This window comes from Salmo salar, chromosome ssa20 (assembly GCF_905237065.1).
Source record: "Salmo salar chromosome ssa20, Ssal_v3.1, whole genome shotgun sequence".
NCBI classification, from domain to species: domain Eukaryota; kingdom Metazoa; phylum Chordata; class Actinopteri; order Salmoniformes; family Salmonidae; genus Salmo; species Salmo salar.
This window is the reverse complement of record NC_059461.1, coordinates 71,705,805-71,727,596: the sequence shown is the minus strand read 5'-3', so window position 1 is coordinate 71,727,596 and position 21,792 is coordinate 71,705,805. Positions and strand designations below refer to the sequence as shown.

The following is a 21,792-nucleotide window of genomic DNA, read 5'->3' as shown; positions in this document are numbered from 1 at the left end:
AGAGAGTCAGGTTCCTTGAAACACCCCCAGAGTCCCTGATCCACCAGCTAGTAGCTATGGCCACCAAGCGTGCCCTGTGGGAGTGTTCCTAGTCGCTTCACAACCAGAACTAGAGGAGAGGGACCGCTGACTCCTGAGTGGAGCAGAGAACCCTGGGAATAGTGCTAGGAACTCATGAAGTATGCATGGAGCTGAAGGTCAGAGTCCATACAGCATTCAAATCACTGTGTTCTAAATAGCAGAATTTATTCAAATGAGACACATTTACATTTACGTAATTTAGCAGACGCTCTTATCCAGAGCGACTTAGAAATTGGTGCATTCACCTTATGATATCCAGTGGAACAACCACTTTACAATAGTACATCTATATCTTTTTGGGGGGAGGGTAGGGGGGAGGGTTAGAAGGATTACTTAATCCTATCCCAGGTATTCCTTAAAGAGGTGGGGTTTCAGGTGTCTCCGGAAGGTGGTGATTGACTCCGCTGTCCTGGCGTCGTGAGGGAGCTAGTTCCACCATTGGGGTGCCAGAGCAGCGAACAGTTTTGACTGGGCTGAGCGGGAACTGTGCTTCCGCAGAGGTAGGGAGCACAATTTGAACATACTGTTTTACATATTGTTTTACAATCATTTATTGGAATGACTCAAATAAAGGAAAAAAATGTTTTTATTGTAGAGCTGTCCGACCCCCTGACGCTAAACGGCTGACACACAAAACACAGTACAACCACATGTCACACACAGCACACTACTTTGGGACATAAAGTTGACCGTTAAGCAGAAAGACATGATAGACCTGTTGTTATCAGGCTGCTGCAATTAAGGCCATAAACATGGAATGATGATGCACTCCTGTGTACAGATGTGAACTTGACCCTCTCCAGCATATTTTGGCTCATTATTTAAAAAGAAGATGGAGAACAAGCTATATGATGAAAAATGCCTGAGTTTTGGTGAAGGTACAGCCGACTGGAGTTAGCTACTTATTTTTGTTATTGATATATCTGTTAGGTTCTTATTTTTCAGAGTAAATAACTCACGGACACTAGAGAAGCTTTAACCAAGTTTAATTCTTCCCAAAGGTTCTGTACAGCTGTAATTCAGACAACCCAACATTTCTCAACATCACAGATATATATATGGCACTTAAGACACTCCTCCTTCTCTCCAATCCTTTCATCTTATGGTTCTACAGGAAAAGAGTAACAGGATACTAAACCCTTATTACTCCCTTCAGTGGATCTGACCTGACCTCTTGACCTCAACCCCTCCTTCACCTAATCCACAGATGTCCATCTCTCTCCCCTATATCAACACGGTTCTCTCCTCCCAACGGTCCAACACATTCCAAAGCCACTCTGTCTTTCTACAGATCTCACTCCTTAACCTGTTGGGGGTAGGGGGCAGTATTTACACGGCCGGATAAAAAACGTACCCGATTTAATCTGGTTATTACTACTGCCCAGAAACTAGAATATGCATATAATTATTGGCTTTGGATAGAAAACACCCTAAAGTTTATAAAACTGTTTGAATGGTGTCTGTGAGTATAACATAACTCATATGGCAGGCAAAAACCTGAGAAGATTCCTTACAGGAAGTGGCCTGTCTGACCATTCCTTGAGCTTCTTGCCTCTGTTTATTGAAGACTGAGGATCTTTGCTGTAACGTGACACTTCCTACAGCTCCCAAAGGCTCTCAGAAGGCGGGAAAAAGCTGAATGATGTAATTCCAGCCCCAGGCTGAAACACATTTGCGCTTTTGGCAAGTGGCCGATCAGAGGACAATGGACTTAGGCGCATGCACAAGTCGACCCAATGCTTTATTTTCTTTCGTCTTTTTACCTAAATGCAGATTCCCGGTCGGAATATTATCACTTTTTTACGAGAAAAATGGCATAAAAATTGATTTTAAACAGCGGTTGACATGCTTCGAGGTACGGTAATGGAATATTTAGAATTTTTTTGTCACGAAATGCGTCGTGCTCGTCACCCTTCTTTACCCTTTCGGATAGTGTCTTGAACGCACGAACAAAACACCGCTGTTTGGATATAACTATGGATTATTTGGGACCAAACCAACATTTGTTATTGAAGTAGAAGTCCTGGGAGTGCATTCTGACGAAGAACACCAAAGGTAATAACATTTTTCTTATAGTAAATCTGACTTTGGTGAGTGCTAAACTTGCTGGGTGTCTAAATAGCTAGCCCTGTGATGCCGGGCTATCTACTTAGAATATTGCAAAATGTGCTTTCACCGAAAAGCTATTTTAAAATCGGACATATCGAGTGCATAGAGGAGTTCTGTATCTATAATTCTTAAAATAATTGTTATGCTTTTTGTGAACGTTTATCGTGAGTAATTTAGTAAATTTTTAGTAAATTCACCATTTAGCTGTCTTCTGGATTTTTGTGACATTATATGCTAGCTTGAAAAATGGGTGTCTGATTATTTCTGGCTGGGTACTCTGCTGACATAATCTAATGTTTTGCTTTCGTTGTAAAGCCTTTTTGAAATCGGACAGTGTGGTTAGATTAACGAGAGTCTTGTCTTTAAAATGCTGTAAAATAGTCATATGTTTGAGAAATTGAAGTAATAGCATTTCTAAGGTATTTGAATAACGCGCCACAGGATTCCACTGGCTGTTACGTAGGTGGGACGATTTCGTCCCACTGGCCCTAGAGAAGTTAATATACTATGCGTCTGATCTATCATGTCTTTAATATCTCAATGTCCAAAATGTCCAATCCAACATATCGTAAAAATATTATATTGCGATATGCGCTTGTGCCTGTGTGCGTGTGCGTTTGTGTGAGTAAACGGTGAGCTCTTTTGTGTAGATCCAGTGAAAAAAAGAAAAACAGGCCAGCAGGCTTTAGTGTGGAGCCAGCGCTCTGTCTTTGGAAAGTCCTCTGCTTTAGAGAGAAGCCTCCCCGCTAAAGCCAGATAAGGCCTGGAGATAAGAGGGGGAGATAAGTGCAAGCACGCGTCCGGCTCGGCCCACTATCAGCAGTGTTATCGGACCACACAGACTCACTCTGTTTCGTAACCCTTTCCTCCTAGTCAGCCCCCAAAACGCCTGGCCAAATCCCTATCAACACATCACATGATGGGGGAAAGGGATAGAGGGGGAGGCAGGCCAATTAAATTTACAGTGAATAAAACAACCATATGGGGTCAATCTAACAAGGTGTAAGTGTTTGTGCATGCATCTATAGGGGTCTTATATACAGTACCAGTCAAAAGTCTGGACACACCTACTCATTCAAGGGTTTTTCTTTATTGTGACTATTTTCCACATTGTAGAATGCTGAAGACATCAAAACTATGAAATAACACATATGGAATCATGTAGTAACCAAAAACGTGTTAATCAAATCAAAATATATTTTCTTCAAAGTAGCCACCCTTTGCCTTGATGACAGCTTTGCACAGTTTTGGGCATTCTCTCATGAGGTAGTCACCTGGAATGCATTTCAATTAACAGGTGTGCCTTGTTAAAAGTTCATTTGTGGAAGTTATTTCCTTCTTAATGCGTTTGAGCCAATCAGTTGTGTTGTGACATGGTAGGGGTGGTATACAGAAGATTTGGTAAAAGATCAAGTCCAAATAAGCAAAGAGAAACGACAGTCCATCATTACTTTAAGACAAAAAAATGGAACGTTTCTTCAAGTGCAGTCAAGTGCTATAATGAAACTGGCTCTCATGAGATCTGCCACAGGAAAGGAAGACCCAGAGTTACCAGCCTCAGAAATAGGCAATTAACTGCACCTCAGATTGCAGCCCAAATAAATGCTTCACAGAGTTCAAGTAACAGACACATCTCAACATCAACTGTTCAGAGGAGACAGTGTGAATCAGGCCTTCATGGACGAATTTCTGCAAAAACAAAAACACTACTAAAGGACACCAATAAGAAGAAGAGACTTCAATGTAACTACAATGTTGCTGATCCATCTTCATTAAATTCTAACTGTTTTAAAGTCACCGATGGCCTCATGGTGAAATCCCAAAGCGGTTTCCTTCCTCTCCGGCAACTGAGTTAGGAAGGACGTCTGTATCTTTGTAATGGCTGGGTGTATTGCTACACCATCCAAAGTGTAATTAATAACTTCACCATGATCAAAGGGATATTCAATGTCTGCTTCTTTTTTTTTTTTACCCATCTACCAATGGTGCCCTTCTTTGGGAGGCATTGGAAAATCTCCCTGGTTTTTGTGGTTGAATCTGTGTTTTAAATTCACTGCTCGACTGAGGGACCTTACAGATAATTGTATGTGTGGGGTGCAGAGATGAGTTAGTCGTTAAAATCATGTTAAACACTATTATTGCACAACGAGTGAGTCCATGCAACTTATTATGTGACTCGTTAAGCAAATTTTTACTCCTGAACTTATTTAGGCTTGCCATAACAAAGGGGTTGAATACTTACTGACTCAAGACATTTCAGCTTTTCATTTTTAATGAATTTGTTAAAAAAATCCAAAAACATAATTCCACTTTGACATTATGGGGTATTGTGTGTAGGTAAGTAAGTGGCAAAAGAACAAAATGTGGAAAAAGTCAAGGAGTGTGAATACTTTCTGAAGGCACTGCCAAAAAATAAATAAATAATCACAACAGTGTCTCGCTAGGGCGTTGGGCCACCACGAGCCACCAGAAGAGCTTCAATGCGCCTCGGCATAGATTCTACAAGTGTCTGGAACTCTATTGGAGGGATAAAACACCATTCTTTCACGATACATTCCATCATTTGATGTTTTGTGCGGCTCCAGAGTGTTTAAAGTGTTAAAGTTTTAATGTCACGTGCACAAGTACAGTGAAATGCTTTTCTTGCAAGGTTGAACCCCAACAATGCAATAATCAATAACAAATGTAATACAAAAAATAACAAGGTAGATCAAAAACACAAGAAATTAAAATAAGAAGAACACGAGAAAGTAAGTAAGCATATTATATACAGGGTCAGTCAGTTCCAGTACCATATTTACAATGTGCAGGGATACTGGATCGATAGATATGTATTGGGGTAAGGTGACTAGGCATCAGGATATAAGATAAACAGAGTCGCAGCAGCGTATATGATTGTATGTGAGTAAATGTATCTGCCTATTGTGTGTTGGAGTGTCAGTGTGTTTGAGTGTGTAGGGCCTGTGCGTGTGCATAGAAAATAGAAAGGGTGAACTCAGTCTGTGTAGCCATTTTGTTAGCTATTTAGCAGTCTTATGGCTTGGGGATAGAAGCTGTTCAGGGGCCTGTTGGTGTCAGACTTGATACACTGTTACCAATAGCCGTGCGGAAGCAGAGAGAACAGTCTATGGCTTGGGTGGGTGGAGTCTTTTCACGTTTCCCGGGCCTTCCTTTCACACCGCCTGGTAGAGATCCTGGATGGCAGGGAGATCAGCCCCAGTGATGTACAGGACTCGCCACAGCACCCTCTGTAGCGCCATGCCGTCAAAGGTGGTACTATTGCCATACTAAGCAGTGATGCAGCCGGTCAAGATGCGCTCAATGGTACAACTGTAGGACTTTTTGAGGATTTGAGGGCCCATGATAAACCTTTTGAACCTCCTCAGGGGGAAGAGGCACTGTCGCGCATTCTTCACCAGTGTGCGTGTGTGTGGACCATTTTAAGTTCTAAGTGATTTGGACACGGAGGAACTTGAAGCTCTCGACCCGCTCCACTGCAGCCCTGTGGATGTGGATGGGGGCGTGCTCGCCGATCAGCTCCTTGGTCTTACTGACGTTGAGGGAGAGGTTGTTGTTCCCGGCACTGCCAGGTCACTGACCTCCTCCCTGTAGGTTCTCATCGTTGCTAGCGATCGAGCCTACCACTGTCGACAGCAAACTTGATGATAGCGTTACAGTCGTGCTTGGCCACGCAGTCGTGGGCGAACAAGGAGTACAAGAGGAGACTAAACACACTCCCTTGTGGGGCCCCCGTGTTGAGTGTCAGCGTGGTGGAGGTGATGTTCCCTACCCTCACCACCTGGGGTCGGCCCGTCAGGAACTCTAGGATTCAGCTGCAGAGGGGTGTTCAGTCCCAGGGTCCTAAGCTTGGAGGGGACAATGGTGTTGAGCGCAGAGCTGTAGTCAATAAACCGCATTCTCACATAGGTATTCCTCTTATCTAGGTGGGTGAGGGCAGGGTGGAGAGCAATGAAGATTGCGTCGTCTATGGATCTGTTGGGACCGTTTGCAAATTGAAAGTGGATCTAGGGTGTCTGGGAGGATGGAGTTGATGTTTGCCATAATCAGCCTCTCAAGCTCTTCATGGGCAGTAGTCATTGTGGCATGAGATGGTGATCATGTTGGGATTACAGACTGGGACAAGGAGAGGTTGAAAATCACTGTGAATATGCCTGCCAGCTGTTCTGCACATGCTCTGAGAACGCTCGGCAGGTAGCCTAGTGGTTAGAGCGTTGGACTAGTAACCGAAAGGTTGCAAGATCGAATCCCCGAGCTGACAAGGTAAAAATCTGTTGTTCTGCCCCTGAAGGCAGTTAACCCACTGTTCCTAGGCCGTCATTGAAAATAAAAATTGGTTCTTAACTGACTTGCCTAGTTAAATAAAGGTAAAACTTTTTTTTTTAAATAGGTTGAGATCTGGTGACTGACACTCTTTGAGTTTTCAAAGTCACCGAGATTTCTTCTTCTAGCTATTGTAGCCAAAATAATGGGCAACTGGGCGTTTTTATACATGACCCTAAGCATGATGGGATGTTAATTGCACCTAGGATGTTTATTGCTCCTGCTTTCAATATACTTTGTATCCCTCATTTACTCAAGTGTTTCCTTTATTCTGGCAGTTACATGTATACAGTATATAGTGTATATTTACAACTACGGGCTATAACCTATCGTCAGAGGCCATTGACCATGAATCCACTGCATGAAGAATGAAACTATTCTTTCACACACTAACATCCATGGTTCACACACCAATAGGATAGCATGGTAAGTACAACATGAGGGAGGGAGTATGTAGACTGACTTACCTCTGTGTCTGTTAGTTGTTTTGTCAAACATAAGCATGGCGTCCTCCACCTGCAAGACACAAAAAGACGAAGAGATTAGTCTCAATAAAAACCAACTGAAAGAGACGGAGAGAGAGATGGAGACAGAGATGGAGACAGATGGAGAGGGAAGGAGTGTGATTAAAAGAGAAAGAGAGACAGACAGACAGACATATGGCCGTGTGACATATGTCCCTAGATGTGTTGAGTGAGTAATGACTGTGCTGTGGCGTCACAAGGTCAAGAACATGCTGGACCCTGAGAGAGGCTCAGTGTGTGAGTTTGCAAGGACACGAGTGACAGTGCCAACTCAAGCACAGCAACGGAATCATGATTTGGGAGATAGAAAGCCGATGTGTGTCCACCTATCTCTCTGTGTCACACACACACATTCCAGCACATGCCTCATAAAACCACACACACATTCCAAAATATGCCAAAAAAACACACTCTCCCTCTCAGGTGTACCTGAGACCCCGCCCCACCCCCCTTTCACACAGACCACTATAAATACATAAATGTTGTGTAAAGTACAGTCTCCGACTTGCCTACTAAAAACACTTTAGCTGTGTTCGAATACTCATACTAACCGCACTAACCATACTATTTGTGACGTGAATTGAGTATATACAGTTGAAGTCGGAAGTTTACATACACCTTAGCCGAATACATTTAAACTCAGTTTTTCACAATTCCTGACATTTAATCCTTGTAAAAATTCCCTGTCTTAGGTCAGTTAGGATCACCACTTTATTTTAAGAATGAGAAATGTCAGAATGATAGTGGAGAGAATTATTTATTTCAGCTTTTATTTATTTCGTCACATTCCCAGTGGGTTAGAAGTTTAGATACACTCAATTACTATTTAGTAGCATTGCCTTTAAATTGTTTAACTTGGGTCAAACTTTTCGAGTAGCCTTCCACAAGCCTCCCACAATAAATTGGGTGAATTTTGACACATTCCTCCTGACAGAGCTGGTGTAACTGAGTCAGGTTTGTAGGCCTCCTTGCTCGCACGTGCTTTTTCAGTTATGCCCCCAAATTTTCTATGTGATTGAGGTCAGAGCTTTGTGATGGCCACTCCAATACCTTGACTTTGTTGTCCTTAAGCCATTTTGCCACAACTTTGGAAGTATGCTTGGGGTCATTGTCCATTTGGAAGACCCATTTGCAACCAAGCTTTAACTTCCTGACTGATGTCTTGAGATGTTACTTCAATATATCCACATCATTTTCCGTCCTCATGACACCATCTATTTTGTGAAGTGCACCAGTCCCTCCTGCAGCAAAGCACTCCCACAACATGATGCTGCCACCCCCGTTCCTCACGGTTGGGATGGTGTTCTTCGGCTTGCAAGCCTCCCCCTTTTTCCTCCAAACATAACGATGGTCATTATGGCCAAACAGTTCTATTTTTGTTTCATTAGACCAGAGGACATTTCTCCAAAAGGTACGATCTTTGTCCCCATGTGCAGTTGCAAACCGTAGTCTGGCTTTTTTATGGCGGTTTTGGAGCGGTGGCTTCTTCCTTGCCTTTCAGGTTAGGTCGATATAGGACTCATTTTACTGTGAATATAGATACTTTTGTACCTGTTTCCTCCAGCATCTTCACAAGGTCCTTTGCTGTTGTTCTGGGATTGATTTGCACTTTTTGCACCAAAGTACGTTCATCTCTAGGAGACAGAACATGTCTCCTTCCTGAGCGGTATGACGGCTATGTGGTCCCAAGGTGTTTATACTTGCGTACTATTGTTTGTACAGATGAATGTGGTAACCTTCAGGCGTTTGGAAATTGCTCCCAAGGATGAACCAGACTTGTGGAGGTCTACAATTTTTTTTCTGATGTCTTGGCTGATTTATTTTGATTTTCCCATGATGTCAAGCAAAGAGGCACTGAGTTTGAAGGTAGGCCTTGAAATACATCCACAGGTACACCTCCAATTGACTCAAATGATGTCAATTAGCCTATCAGAAGCTTCTAAAGCCATGACATCATTTTCTGGAATTTTCCAAGCTGTTTAAAGGCACAGTCAACGTAGTATATGCAAACTTCTGACCCACTGGAATTGTGATACAGTGAATTATAAGTGAAATAATCTGTTTGTAAACAATTGTTGGAAAAATGACTTGTGTCAAGTAGATGTCCTAATCGACTTGCCAAAACTATAGTTTGTCAACAAGAAATTTGTGGAGTGGTTGAAAAACGAATTTTAATGACTCCAACCTAAGTGTATGTAAACTTCTGACTTCAATTGTAGTATACATATTGGACATAGTATGGATATAGTTAGTATAACAAATGTCCCCGGATGTCATACTAAATTCACCAAAATACGAAGTATACAAGCAGTGTACAAAGTAAAAGCCTAATTAAATTGTTGCCAGCAGCACAGTTACAGTCACCAACGATCTGGATAACATATAAACAGCCTAACCAGCTCTGCTTGGGTGAGTAAAATGGTCAGAGTGTTCTCTCATTTGTGTCTGGAAGTAGCTAGCCAAAGTTATCCAGTTAGCTTGGGTGCTTGACTGCCGTTGCCCAACTCATCGGCCAGAGCGTCCAGTGAGCGCCCTGAACGCTCCGAGAGCGAAACACTCTGAATTTACGAACAGACAATCTGACAATGCTCTAGATTTACGAACGCCCAGAGCACACTCTGGCACTCCAGATTGAATTTACAAACACACCAGAAATCGTAAAATGTTTAGCTAGTCATTTGTTATGCTAACAAGCTAGCAAGAGGTTGCATAGCAACAGCATCAACTTCCGGTAGACAGGCAAAGAGCTAGTACGCTCAACTGAAACGATAACGTTTGTTTACAGTATACAAAATGAACTAATAGTATATAGTATATACTCATTAAGTATGTAGTATACAGTATGTTAGTATGGGTATTCGAACACAGCTTATGCTTCAACTCACCCTCTGTACTACCTTCCCTTCCCCAGAAGGCACGCATCAATCTCTCTTCCACTAAGAGCCCTGTTGCTATAAGCCATAATCATATTCATCAGGCTCAATCAGCCACAATGAGGATTCATCTGACTGTCTGTCCCCCTGATGAAGATAGACACTAAACGCCACTACCGCACCGCACACGGAACACAACGGACATACATACAGCCCCACACTAACATATATTTATGTGACAGTGTAAAAGTGGAGCATTGTGTATTTTCAGGAAGAAGGCGTCCCTGGGACCTGGACCACTGGTGGTGTGGCTGCCTCGCATACAGCTGTTAAGTTAAGAGAGGGAGAGAAATTGCTGGACACAGCAGGATATGTAGGTGGGGGGGTCAGACCTTTAAATGTCGCTATGGATATGTGGGGGGGGGGGGGGGTGACGGAGCCCGCCTGGGCAGTGTTCCCCAGTCACTGTTGCTAGGTAACGGTGTGTGTGAGTGAATGAGAGTGTGTGTCTGTGTGTGTGTATGTGTGTGTGTAATAGTAGAGGTGTAGAGCTGTCCCAGCCAGCAGATGATGGGAGGGGACAGCACCAGAGGCTGCCTCATTTGTAACTGTATGACTGGATAAAGGCCACAGTTGCCAGCACACATACACACACCCTCTCCCCTACTTCTCTACACTGGTGGCTGAGGCTCTGTGTCACCTGTTACCATGTAACAGTATGGTAGGGACTATTACTGCTACACTGCAGCTGGGGAGGCTCTCCTTTTGTTTCCCTTCACCTCTGTCTACCCCTGCTAGGTGCAGTGGTGTAAAGTACTTAAGTGAAAATACTTTAAAGTACTACTTAAGTCGTTTTTTGGGGTATCTGTGATTTACTTTACTGTTTATAATTTTGACTACTTTTACTTCACGAAATTCCTTAAGAAAATATTGTACTTTTTACTCCATACATTTTCCTTGACACCCAAAACTACTCGTTACATTTTGAATGGTTAGCAGGACAGGAAAATGGTCCAATTCACACACTTATCAACAGAACATCCCTGGTCATCAAATCAAATAGTATTAGTCACATGCGCCGAATACAACAGGTGTAGACCTTAGAGTAAAATGCTTACTTACAAACCCCTAACCAGCAATGCAGTTTACTGTCATTCCTACTGATCTGGCGGATTCACTAAACACACATGCTTCGTTTGTAAATTATGTCTGAATGTTGGAGTGTGCCACTGGCTATCCGTAAATGTATTTTGAAAAATAAGAAAATGTTGCCGTCTGGATTGCACTTTTTAAGGAATTTGAAATTGAATAAGGAATTTGAAATTATTTATACTTTTACTTTTGACACTTAAGTATATTTTTGAAAATTTAATTCACTTTTCATACTTAAGTAAGTTTTAAACCAAATAATTTTAGACTTTTACACAAGTAGAATTTTACTGGGTGACTTTTATTTTTACTTGAGTCATTTTCTATTAAAGTATCTTTAAGTACGACAGTTGGGTACTTTTTCCACCACTAGCAAGAGTGTGTCGCCCTGAATTCATTCAATCAGAAATGAGCCTGACCTTTTACTTGTTAGCCCTGGCGTGTGTGTGTGTGTGTGTGTGTGTGTGTGTGTGTGTGTGTGTGTGTGTGTGTGTGTGTGTGTGTGTGTGTGTGGTGTGTGGTGGTGTGTGTGGTGTGTGTGTGTGTGTGGTGTGTGTGTGTGTGTGTGTGTGTGTGTGTGTGTGCGTGAGAGAGGGGGAGAGAGAGTTATGAGGCAAGAGCACTGTCCCCAAAGAGGGTGCGAGGTTCAGATCGATGCAAAGCGGCCACTTTAGCAGCCATTTGCACCAAGTAGCATAGTGACGGACATCTCCTAATGCATTCAGATGTGCAGAGGAATTAATTAGCCAGCTCTCACACACACACCCAACCACCCACACAGGGCAACAGCTAAATCACTCTTCTCTGTATGGCCTCTGGCTCCAGTTAAAAGCCCCTGTGTCAGAGTGTTAAACCTGAGCTGGTTGGGCTACGCTGACATTAAACACCATTACAGCTAATTGGTGCAGCCACCGCAGCTTTTACTGTCCGTCCAGCGATCTGCAGAGAGGGCTTAATACAGAGACATAGGCCAGGCACGATGACTAATGTCATCATAAGGCCTGCTTTATGACAGCACACAGAGAGTTGCACCTGCCCCTGCTGTTGTTAAACTGCTTTCAAATGTAGTGAAGCTACAGACTGGAGGGGGACAGTAGGAAGAGGGTAGAGCAGTGAGGGGTGGAGGTAGGGGGGTAGAGCAGTGAGGGGGTGGAGATAGGGGGTGTGACGTAGAAGTCCGTCACTGGCCGCGGGCAGCATTTGGTACTTTAACGCACGCACACATTCATCACTCCTCCCTGCTCCGTTATCAGATAAGTTAACAATGTGGGTCGACACACAAGTTAACGTCTCTATCTTGGTACATACATTTCACACTTACTTCAGTAACCAGTTAGGGTATAAAGAAATAAAGACAGGTGTTCATATTTAATATAAGCAATATTTAGTATACTTATCGATGTTATGGATGAGCGCGGTTGTTTGTTCTGTTCCTCTCTCTCTCCATCTCTGTAGCTTCCAGGTATGCTGGATAAGGACCCGAGCTAAGGGAATTGGGCTTACTTTGTAGTGCCTGTCCGGAATGGCTCATTAATGTAAACGGGCATATTGGAAGACACTGTCAGTAGTGATGTAATTTTGTAAATGTTATATTGTGATGTTGTTTCATAAACGTGTTGCAATGTATATATTTTGGTATGTTTAGATAAATGGAAACTGTATGTTGAATAGGTAATTGCTTAATTAATTAGTGTTAATTGTTCTGAGGGGAGGGGCTACCCCTACAAAAGGAGCCTCTCTTTCAGTTCAAGGAGGGGCATTTTGGATTGAGCTGTGGGTGGGGCAGCTTTGTTTTTAAGCTGTCCCATAAGGTATACGTTTGATGGCAGTACTGTTGTTTTGTTCCAGAATCACTATGTAAATAAACACCGTTGCACAGAAGAACTTTTGCGGCTCCGCCATATTTTTTTTTTTTTATAGAGGTTAGGTTTTCCAGTTTAGCCTTCTGGCCTACTCTACGTGACAGGGGGGTAGAGCAGTGAGGGGTGGAGGTAGAGGGTAGAGCAGTGAGGGGGTGGAGGTAGGGGGTAGAGCAGTGAGGGGTGGAGGTAGGGGTGTAGAGCAGTGAGGGGGTGGAGGTAGGGGGGTAGAGCAGTGAGGGGGTGGAGGTAGGGGGGTAGAGCAGTGAGGGGGTGGAGGTAGGGGGGTAGAGCAGTGAGGGGTGGAGGTAGGGGGGTAGAGCAGTGAGGGGGTGGAGGTAGGGGTGTAGAGCAGTGAGGGGGTGGAGGTAGGGGGGTAGAGCAGTGAGGGGGTGGAGGTAGGGGGGTAGAGCAGTGAGGGGGTGGAGGTAGGGGGGTAGAGCAGTGAGGGGTGGAGGTAGGGGTGTAGAGCAGTGAGGGGGTGGAGGTAGGGGTGTAGAGCAGTGAGGGGGTGGAGGTAGGGGGTAGAGCAGTGAGGGGTGGAGGTAGGGGTGTAGAGCAGTGAGGGGGTGGAGGTAGGGGTGTAGAGCAGTGAGGGGGTGGAGGTAGGGGTGTAGAGCAGTGAGGGGGTGGAGGTAGGGGGTAGAGCAGTGAGGGGGTGGAGGTAGGGGTGTAGAGCAGTGAGGGGGTGGAGGTAGGGGGGTAGAGCAGTGAGGGGTGGAGGTAGGGGGGTAGAGCAGTGAGGGGGTGGAGGTAGCGGGGTAGAGCAGTGAGGGTGAAGGTAGGGGGGAGAGCAGTGAGGGGGTGGAGGTAGGGGGGTAGAGCAGTGAGGGGGTGGAGGTAGCGGGGTAGAGCAGTGAGGGTGAAGGTAGGGGTGTAGAGCAGTGAGGGGGTGGAGGTAGGGGGGTAGAGCAGTGGGGGTGAAGGTAGGGGTGTAGAGCAGTGAGGGGGTGGAGGTAGGGGGATAGAGCAGTGAGGGGTGGAGGTAGGGGGGTAGAGCAGTGAGGGGTGGAGGTAGGGGGTAGAGCAGTGAGGGTGTAGGTAGGGGGGTAGAGCAGTGAGGGTGAAGGTAGAGGGGTAGAGCAGTGAGGGGTGGAGGTAGGGGGTAGAGCAGTGGGGGTGAAGGTAGGAGTGTAGAGCAGTGAGGGGGTGGAGGTAGGGGTGTAGAGCAGTGAGGGGGTGGAGGTAGGGGGGTAGAGCAGTGAGGGGTGGAGGTAGGGGGGTAGAGCAGTGAGGGGGTGGAGGTAGGGGGTGTAGAGCAGTGAGGGGGTGGAGGTAGGGGGTGTAGAGCAGTGAGTGGGTGGAGGTAGGGGGTAGAGCAGTGGGGGTGAAGGTAGGGGGGTAGAGCAGTGAGGGGTGGAAGTAGAGGGGTAGAGCAGTGAGGGTGAAGGTAGGGGTGTAGAGCAGTGAGGGGGTGGAGGTAGAGCAGTGAGGGTGAAGATAGGGGGGTAGAGCAGTGAGGGGTGGAGGTAGGGGTGTAGAGCAGTGAGGGTGGAGGTAGGGGTGTAGAGCAGTGAGGGTGAAGATAGAGGGGTAGAGCAGTGAGGGTGAAGGTGGGGGGGTAGAGCAGTGAGGGTGAAGGTAGGGGTGTAGAGCAGTGAGGGGGTGGAGGTAGGGGGGTAGAGCAGTGAGGGGTGGAGGTAGGGGTGTAGAGCAGTGAGGGGGTGGAGGTAGGGGTGTAGAGCAGTGAGGGGGTGGAGGTAGGGGGTAGAGCAGTGAGGGGGTGGAGGTAGGGGTGTAGAGCAGTGAGGGGTGGAGGTAGGGGAGTAGAGCAGTGAGGGGGTGGAGGTAGGGGAGTAGAGCAGTGAGGGGGTGGAGGTAGGGGTGTAGAGCAGTGAGGGGGTGGAGGTAGGGGGTAGAGCAGTGAGGGGGTGGAGGTAGGGGTGTAGAGCAGTGAGGGGGTGGAGGTAGGGGAGTAGAGCAGTGAGGGGGTGGAGGTAGGGGTGTAGAGCAGTGAGGGGTGGAGGTAGGGGTGTAGAGCAGTGAGGGTGAAGGTAGGGGTGTAGAGCAGTGAGGGGTGGAGGTAGGGGGGTAGAGCAGTGAGGGGTGGAGGTAGGGGGGTAGAGCAGTGAGGGTGAAGGTAGGGATGTAGAGCAGTGAGAGTGAAGGTAGGGGTGTAGAGCAGTAGGGGGGTAGAGCAGTGAGGGGTGGAGGTAGAGGGGTAGAGCAGTGAGGGGGTGGAGGTAGCGGGGTAGAGCAGTGAGGGTGAAGGTAGGGGGGTAGAGCAGTGAGGGGGTGGAGGTAGCGGGGTAGAGCAGTGAGGGTGAAGGTAGGGGTGTAGAGCAGTGAGGGGGTGGAGGTAGGGGGGTAGAGCAGTGGGGGTGAAGGTAGGGGTGTAGAGCAGTGAGGGGGTGGAGGTAGGGGGGTAGAGCAGTGAGGGGGTGGAGGTAGGGGGATAGAGCAGTGAGGGGTGGAGGTAGGGGGGTAGAGCAGTGAGGGGGTGGAGGTAGGGGGGGTAGAGCAGTGAGGGTGTAGGTAGAGGGGTAGAGCAGTGAGGGTGAAGGTAGAGGGGTAGAACAGTGAGGGGTGGAGGTAGGGGGTAGAGCAGTGGGGGTGAAGTTAGGGGTGTAGAGCAGTGAGGGGGTGGAGGTAGGGGTGTAGAGCAGTGAGGGGGTGGAGGTAGGGGGGTAGAGCAGTGAGGGGTGGAGGTAGGGGGGTAGAGCAGTGAGGGGGTGGAGGTAGGGGGTGTAGAGCAGTGAGTGGGTGGAGGTAGGGGGGTAGAGCAGTGGGGGTGAAGTTAGGGGGTAGAGCAGTGAGGGGTGGAAGTAGGGGGGTAGAGCAGTGAAGGTAGAGGGGTAGAGCAGTGAGGGTGAAGGTAGGGGTGTAGAGCAGTGAGGGGGTGGAGGTAGAGCAGTGAGGGTGAAGGTAGGGGGGTAGAGCAGTGAGGGGTGGAGGTAGGGGTGTAGAGCAGTGAGGGTGAAGGTAGGGGTGTAGAGCAGTGAGGGGGTGGAGGTAGAGCAGTGAGGGTGAAGGTAGGGGGGTAGAGCAGTGAGGGGTGGAGGTAGGGGTGTAGAGCAGTGGGGGTGAAGGTAGGGGTGTAGAGCAGTGAGGGGGTGGAGGTAGGGGGGTAGAGCAGTGAGGGGTGGAGGTAGGGGGGTAGAGCAGTGAGGGGGTGGAGGTAGGGGGTGTAGAGCAGTGAGTGGGTGGAGGTAGGGGGGTAGAGCAGTGGGGGTGAAGTTAGGGGGTAGAGCAGTGAGGGGTGGAAGTAGGGGGGTAGAGCAGTGAAGGTAGAGGGGTAGAGCAGTGAGGGTGAAGGTAGGGGTGTAGAGCAGTGAGGGGGTGGAGGTAGAGCAGTGAGGGTGAAGGTAGGGGTGTAGAGCAGTGAGGGTGAAGGTAGGGGTGTAGAGCAGTGAGGGTGAAAATAGGGTGGGTAGAGCAGTGGGGGGATGGAGGTAGGGGTGTAGAGCAGTGAGGGGGTGGAGGTAGGGGTGTAGAGCAGTGAGGGTGAAGGTAGAGGGGTAGAGCAGTGAGGGTGAAGGTAGGGGGGTAGAGCAGTGAGGGGGTGAAGGTAGGGGTGTAGAGCAGTGAGGGTGAAGGTAGGGGTGTAGAGCAGTGAGGGGGTGGAGGTAGGGGGGTAGAGCAGTGAGGGGTGGAGGTAGGGGTGTAGAGCAGTGAGGGTGAAGGTAGGGGTGTAGAGCAGTGAGGGGTGGAGGTAGGGGGGGTAGAGAAGTGAGTGTGAAGGTAGGGGTGTAGAGCAGTGAGGGGTGGAGGTAGGGGGGTAGAGCAGTGAGGGGTGAAGGTAGGGGGGTAGAGCAGTGAGGGGGTGGATGTAGGGGTGTAGAGCAGTGAGGGGGTGGAGGTAGGGGTGTAGAGCAGTGAGGGGTGGAGGTAGGGGGGTAGAGCAGTGAGGGGTGAAGGTAGGGGGGTAGAGCAGTGAGGGGGTGGATGTAGGGGTGTAGAGCAGTGAGGGGGTGGAGGTAGGGGTGTAGAGCAGTGAGGGGTGGAGGTAGGGGGGTAGAGCAGTGAGGGTGAATGTAGGGGTGTAGAGCAGTGAGGGTGAAGGTTGGGGTGTAGAGCAGTGGGGGGGGTGGAGGTAGGGGTGTAGAGCAGTGAGGGGGTGGAGGTAGGGGTGTAGAGCAGTGAGGGGTGGAGGTAGGGGGGTAGAGCAGTGAGGGTGAAGGTAGGGGTTAATGTTTCTTATAGGCAGGGGATCATTACTCTCCCTCTCTGGAGATGCAACACAGTATCACTTACAGCTTTGCACTGGATGAGGGCACGCATGCACGCACACACAGAGACTTGAGGACTTCAGTTGACTAGTTGGCAACCCCAAAAGTGAAAGGGCCACAAAGTTTGACCAACCAGCTTGAGATGCCACTACGTTATGCTCCTAATATAAAACACATTTAACCATTAGTCTTGATACTGTGCAGTCAAGTGGTTTCAGATTAAGACATATGAACCTTCAACCACCATGGACTGTAATCAATATTCTGTTCGAAATCAGACTTGCAAAAACAAACATATAAACTCACAGCAAAACATTTCTTGGCAGGTCTCTCAATTAAAGCCGCCAGCATTTGTTGCTGACACTGTTTCCTGCTGCCAATTTCTCTTTCAGGTGGTTGAGGTAAGTTTGTTGACAGCATGTTTTACTTACGCTGGAAATATAATTGGATATCGGAAGCTTTTTTTAAGAACTGCAAAATGTATTACCGGAGGGCTGGAGGGAATAAAAGCTTGGGGAGGCGGGACGCGCTGCCTGGCAGACAGACACAGGAAGATTGTGTTTCTATCCAGGGGAAAATGGAAGGAATGCTATCCAACACTTTGTTAAATTCACCAGGACCACTGGGACAGTCAGACAGACGAACATCTACCGCCTGTAATTCAGTGAGATGCTAAATTTCACTTCCTTACTGAGGAAAGCAGCGACAACAAAAAGTACCTCTTCCCTATCCCACCAGACGCAATTATGACAACTACGCAAAATGATAAACGCGCACACATTTCTTTTTTTATGTAATCAGCCAAGCTAAATCATTTAGCTAAGGACAAAAGCAGCAAAGTGTTGTATGGCTGGGAGTGTTGTAGGAAGCAGCGGGTGAAGGCTGAAATTCAAGGCTTGGTCTAATGAGTTTTGACCAAGTATGTACAGTGCCTTTAGAAAGAATTCACATCCCTTGACTTTGTACCCCAAACTTACAATTATCTGTAGTCCAGTTCGTCAGTCGAGCAGTGAATTTTAAACAGATTCAACCACAAAAATCATGGAGGATTTCCAATGCCTCGCAAAGAAGGACACCTATTGGCAGATGGGTAAAAATAAAAAAGCAGATCTTGAATATCCCTTTGAGCATGGTGAAGTTATTAATTAATTACACTTTGAATGATATATCAATACACCCAGTCACTACAAAGATACAAGTGTACTTCCAAACTCAGTTTCCGGAGAGGAAGGAAACCTCTCAGAGTTTTCCCCATGAAGTCAATGGTGACTATAAAACAGTTACAGAGTTTATGGCTTTGATAGGAGAAAACTGAGGATGGATCGACAACATTGTAGTTCCTCCACAAAACTAACCTAAATGACAGAGTGAAAATAAGTAGGCCTGAACAGAATAAAAATATTCCAAAACATGCATCCTGTTTGCAACAAGGCACAAAAGTAATACTGAATACAAAGTGTTATGTTTGGGGCAAATCCAATACTCCACATTAGTGAGTAACACTCTCCATTAGAGGACGACCGATTAATCAGAATGGCCGATTAATTAGGGCCGATTTCAAGTTTTCATAACAATCGGTAATCGGTATTTTTGGCCACCGATTTGCCGTTTTTTATTTTTTAAATAAATATTTTTTAACCAGGCAAGTCAGTTAAGAACACATTCTTATTTTCAATGACAGCCTAGGAATGGTGGGTTAACTGCCTTGTTCAGGGGCAAAACGACAGATGTTTACCTTGTCATCTTGGGGATTCAATCTTGCAACCTTACGGTTAACTAGTCCACCGCTCTAACCACCAGCTTTACATTGCACTCCACGAGGAGCCTGCCTGTTACACGAATGCAGTAAGAAGCCAAGGTAAGTTGCTAGCTAGCATTAAACTTATCTTATAAAAAACAATCAATCAATCAATCAATCAATCAATCATAATCACTAGTTAACTACACATGGTTGAAGATATTACTAGTTTATCTAGCCTAGCCTTTCTTAAAATCAATACACAAGTATATATTTTTAAACCTGCATATTTAGTTAATATTGCCTGCTAACATGAATTTCTTTTAACTAGGGAAAATGTGTCACCTCTGCAACAGAGTCAGGCTATATGCAGCAGTTTGGGCAGCCTGGCTCGTTGCGAACTGTGAAGACTATTTCTTCCTAACAAAGACAGCCAACTTCATCAAACGGGGGATGATTTAACAAAAGCCCATTTGCGAAAAAAGCACAATCGTTGCACGACTGTACCTAACCATAAACATCAATGCCTTTCTTAAAATCAATACACAGAAGTATATATTTTTAAACCTGCATATTTAGCTAAAAGAAAACCAGGTTAGCAGGCAATATTAACCAGGTGAAATTGTGTCACTTCTCTTCCGTTCATTGCACGCAGAGTTAGGGTATATGCAACAGTTTGGGCCGCCTGGCTCGTTGCGAACTAATTTGCCAGAATTTTAGGTAATTATGACACAACATTGAAGGTTGTGCAATGTAACAGGAATATTTAGATTTAGGGATGCCACCCGTTAGATAAAATACGGAACGGTTCCGTATTTCACTGAAAGAATAAACGTGATAGTTTCCGGATTCGACCATATTAATGACCTAAGGCTCGTATTTCTGTGTATTATTATGTTAAAATCAAGTCTGTCTATGATTTGATATTTGATAGAGCAGTCTGACTGAGCGGTGGTAGGCACCAGCAGGCTCGTAAGCATTCATTCAAAACAGCACTTTCGTTTTGCCAGCAGCTCTTCGCTGTGCTTCAAGCATTGCGCTGTTTATGACTTCAAGCCTATCAACTCCCAAGATGAGGCTGGTGTAACCGATGTGAAATGGCTAGCTAGTTAGCGGGGTGCGCGCTAATAGCGTTTCAAACGTCACTCGCTCTGAGACTTGGAGTAGTTGTTTCCCTTGCTCTACATGGGTAACGCTGCTTCGAGGGTGGCTGTTGTCGATGTGTTCCTGGTTCGAGCCCAGGTAGGAGCGAGGAGAGGGACGGAAGCTATACTGTTACACTGAAAATACTAAAATGCCTATAAGAACATCCAATAGTCAAAGGTATATGAAATACAAATCGTATAGAGAGAAATAGTCCTATAATTCCTATAATAACTACAACCTAAAACTTCTTACCTGGGAATATTGAAGACTCATGTTAAAAGGAACCACCAGCTTTCATACAGTGCCTTGCGAAAGTATTCGGCCCCCTTGAACTTTTCAACCTTTTGCCACATTTCAGGCTTCAAACATAAAGATATAAAACTGTAATTTTTTGTGAAGAATCAACAACAAGTGGGACACAATCATGAAGTGGAATGAAATTTATTGGATATTTCAACCTTTTTAAGTGCCTTGTTCAAGGGGGCATCGGCAGATTTTTCACCTAATCGGCTCTGGGATTTGAACCAGCGACCTTTCGGTTACTGGTCCAACGCTCTTAACCGCTAGGCTACCATCCTCTTTCCTTCATCACCAGTGATCTCCCGACTATCACCAGTGATCTCATAATCTTTCTTTCCTTCATCTCATTGATGAAGGAAAGCAATATGGAGAAAACCCATCTGAATATGGCAGAATACAGAGTAGTCATTCCCTCCGCAAGGCAATCAAACAGGCAAAACGTCAGTATAGAGACAAGGTGGCATCGCAATTCAACTGCTCAGACACGAGACGTATGTGGCAGGGTCTACAGACAATCACAGACTACAAAAGGAAAACCAACCACGTCGCAGACACCAGCATCTTGCTTCTGGACAAGCTAAACACCGTCTTTACCCACTTTGAAAATAACACAGTGCCGCCGATGCGGCCAGCTACCAAGGACTGTGGACTCAGCTCCGTGGCCAACGTGAGTAAGACATTTAAACGTGTTAACCCTCGCAAGGCTGCCGGCCCAGACGGCATCCCTTGCCGCGTCCTCAGAGCATACGCAGACCAGCTGGCTGGTGTGTTTACGGACATATTCAATCTCTCCCTATCCCAGCCTGCTGTCCCCGCATACCCAAGAATTTAAAGGTAATTGAACCAAATGACTATTGCCCTGTAGCACTCACTACTGTCATCATGAAGTGCTTTGAGAGACCAGTCAAGGATACAGTGCCTTGCGAAAGTATTCGGCCCCCTTGAACTTTTCAACCTTTTGCCACATTTCAGGCTTCAAACATAAAGATATAAAACTGTAATTTTTGTGAAGAATCAACAACAAGTGGGACACAATCATGAAGTGGAACGAAATTTATTGGATATTTCAACCTTTTTTAACAAATAAAAAACTGAAAAATAGGCCGTGCAAAATTATTCAGCCCCTTTACTTTCAGTGCAGCAAACTCTCTCCAGAAGTTCAGTGAGGATCTCTGAATGATCCAATGTTGACCTAAATGACTAATGATGATAAATAGAATCCACCTGTGTGTAATCAAGTCTCCGTATAGATGCACCTGCTCTGTGATAGTCTCAGAGGTCCGTTTAAAGCGCAGAGAGCATCATGAAGAACAAGGAACACACCAGGCAGGTCCGAGATACTGTTGTGGAGAAGTTTAAAGCCGGATTTGGATACAAAAAGATTTCCCAAGCTTTAAACATCCCAAGGAGCACTGTGCAAGCGATAATATTGAAATGGAAGGAGTATCAGACCACTGCAAATCTACGAAGACCCGGCCGTCCCTCTAAACTTTCAGCTCATAC

At 46.1% G+C, this 21,792-nt stretch overlaps 1 protein-coding gene across 9 annotated transcripts in view; it reads right to left on the bottom strand.

The window, feature by feature from the left end:
• The window catches only part of LOC106581265 (RNA-binding protein Musashi homolog 2), a 403,525-nt gene that overhangs the window by 193,523 nt on the left and 188,210 nt on the right, over window positions 1-21,792 (bottom strand). For all 9 annotated transcript variants that reach the window (XM_045703896.1, XM_045703895.1, XM_045703899.1 and 6 more), the window contains exon 7: window positions 6,999-7,047. In XM_045703896.1, coding sequence (XP_045559852.1) covers window positions 6,999-7,047 — 49 coding nt within the window. The remainder of the gene's footprint in view (window positions 1-6,998; window positions 7,048-21,792) is intronic.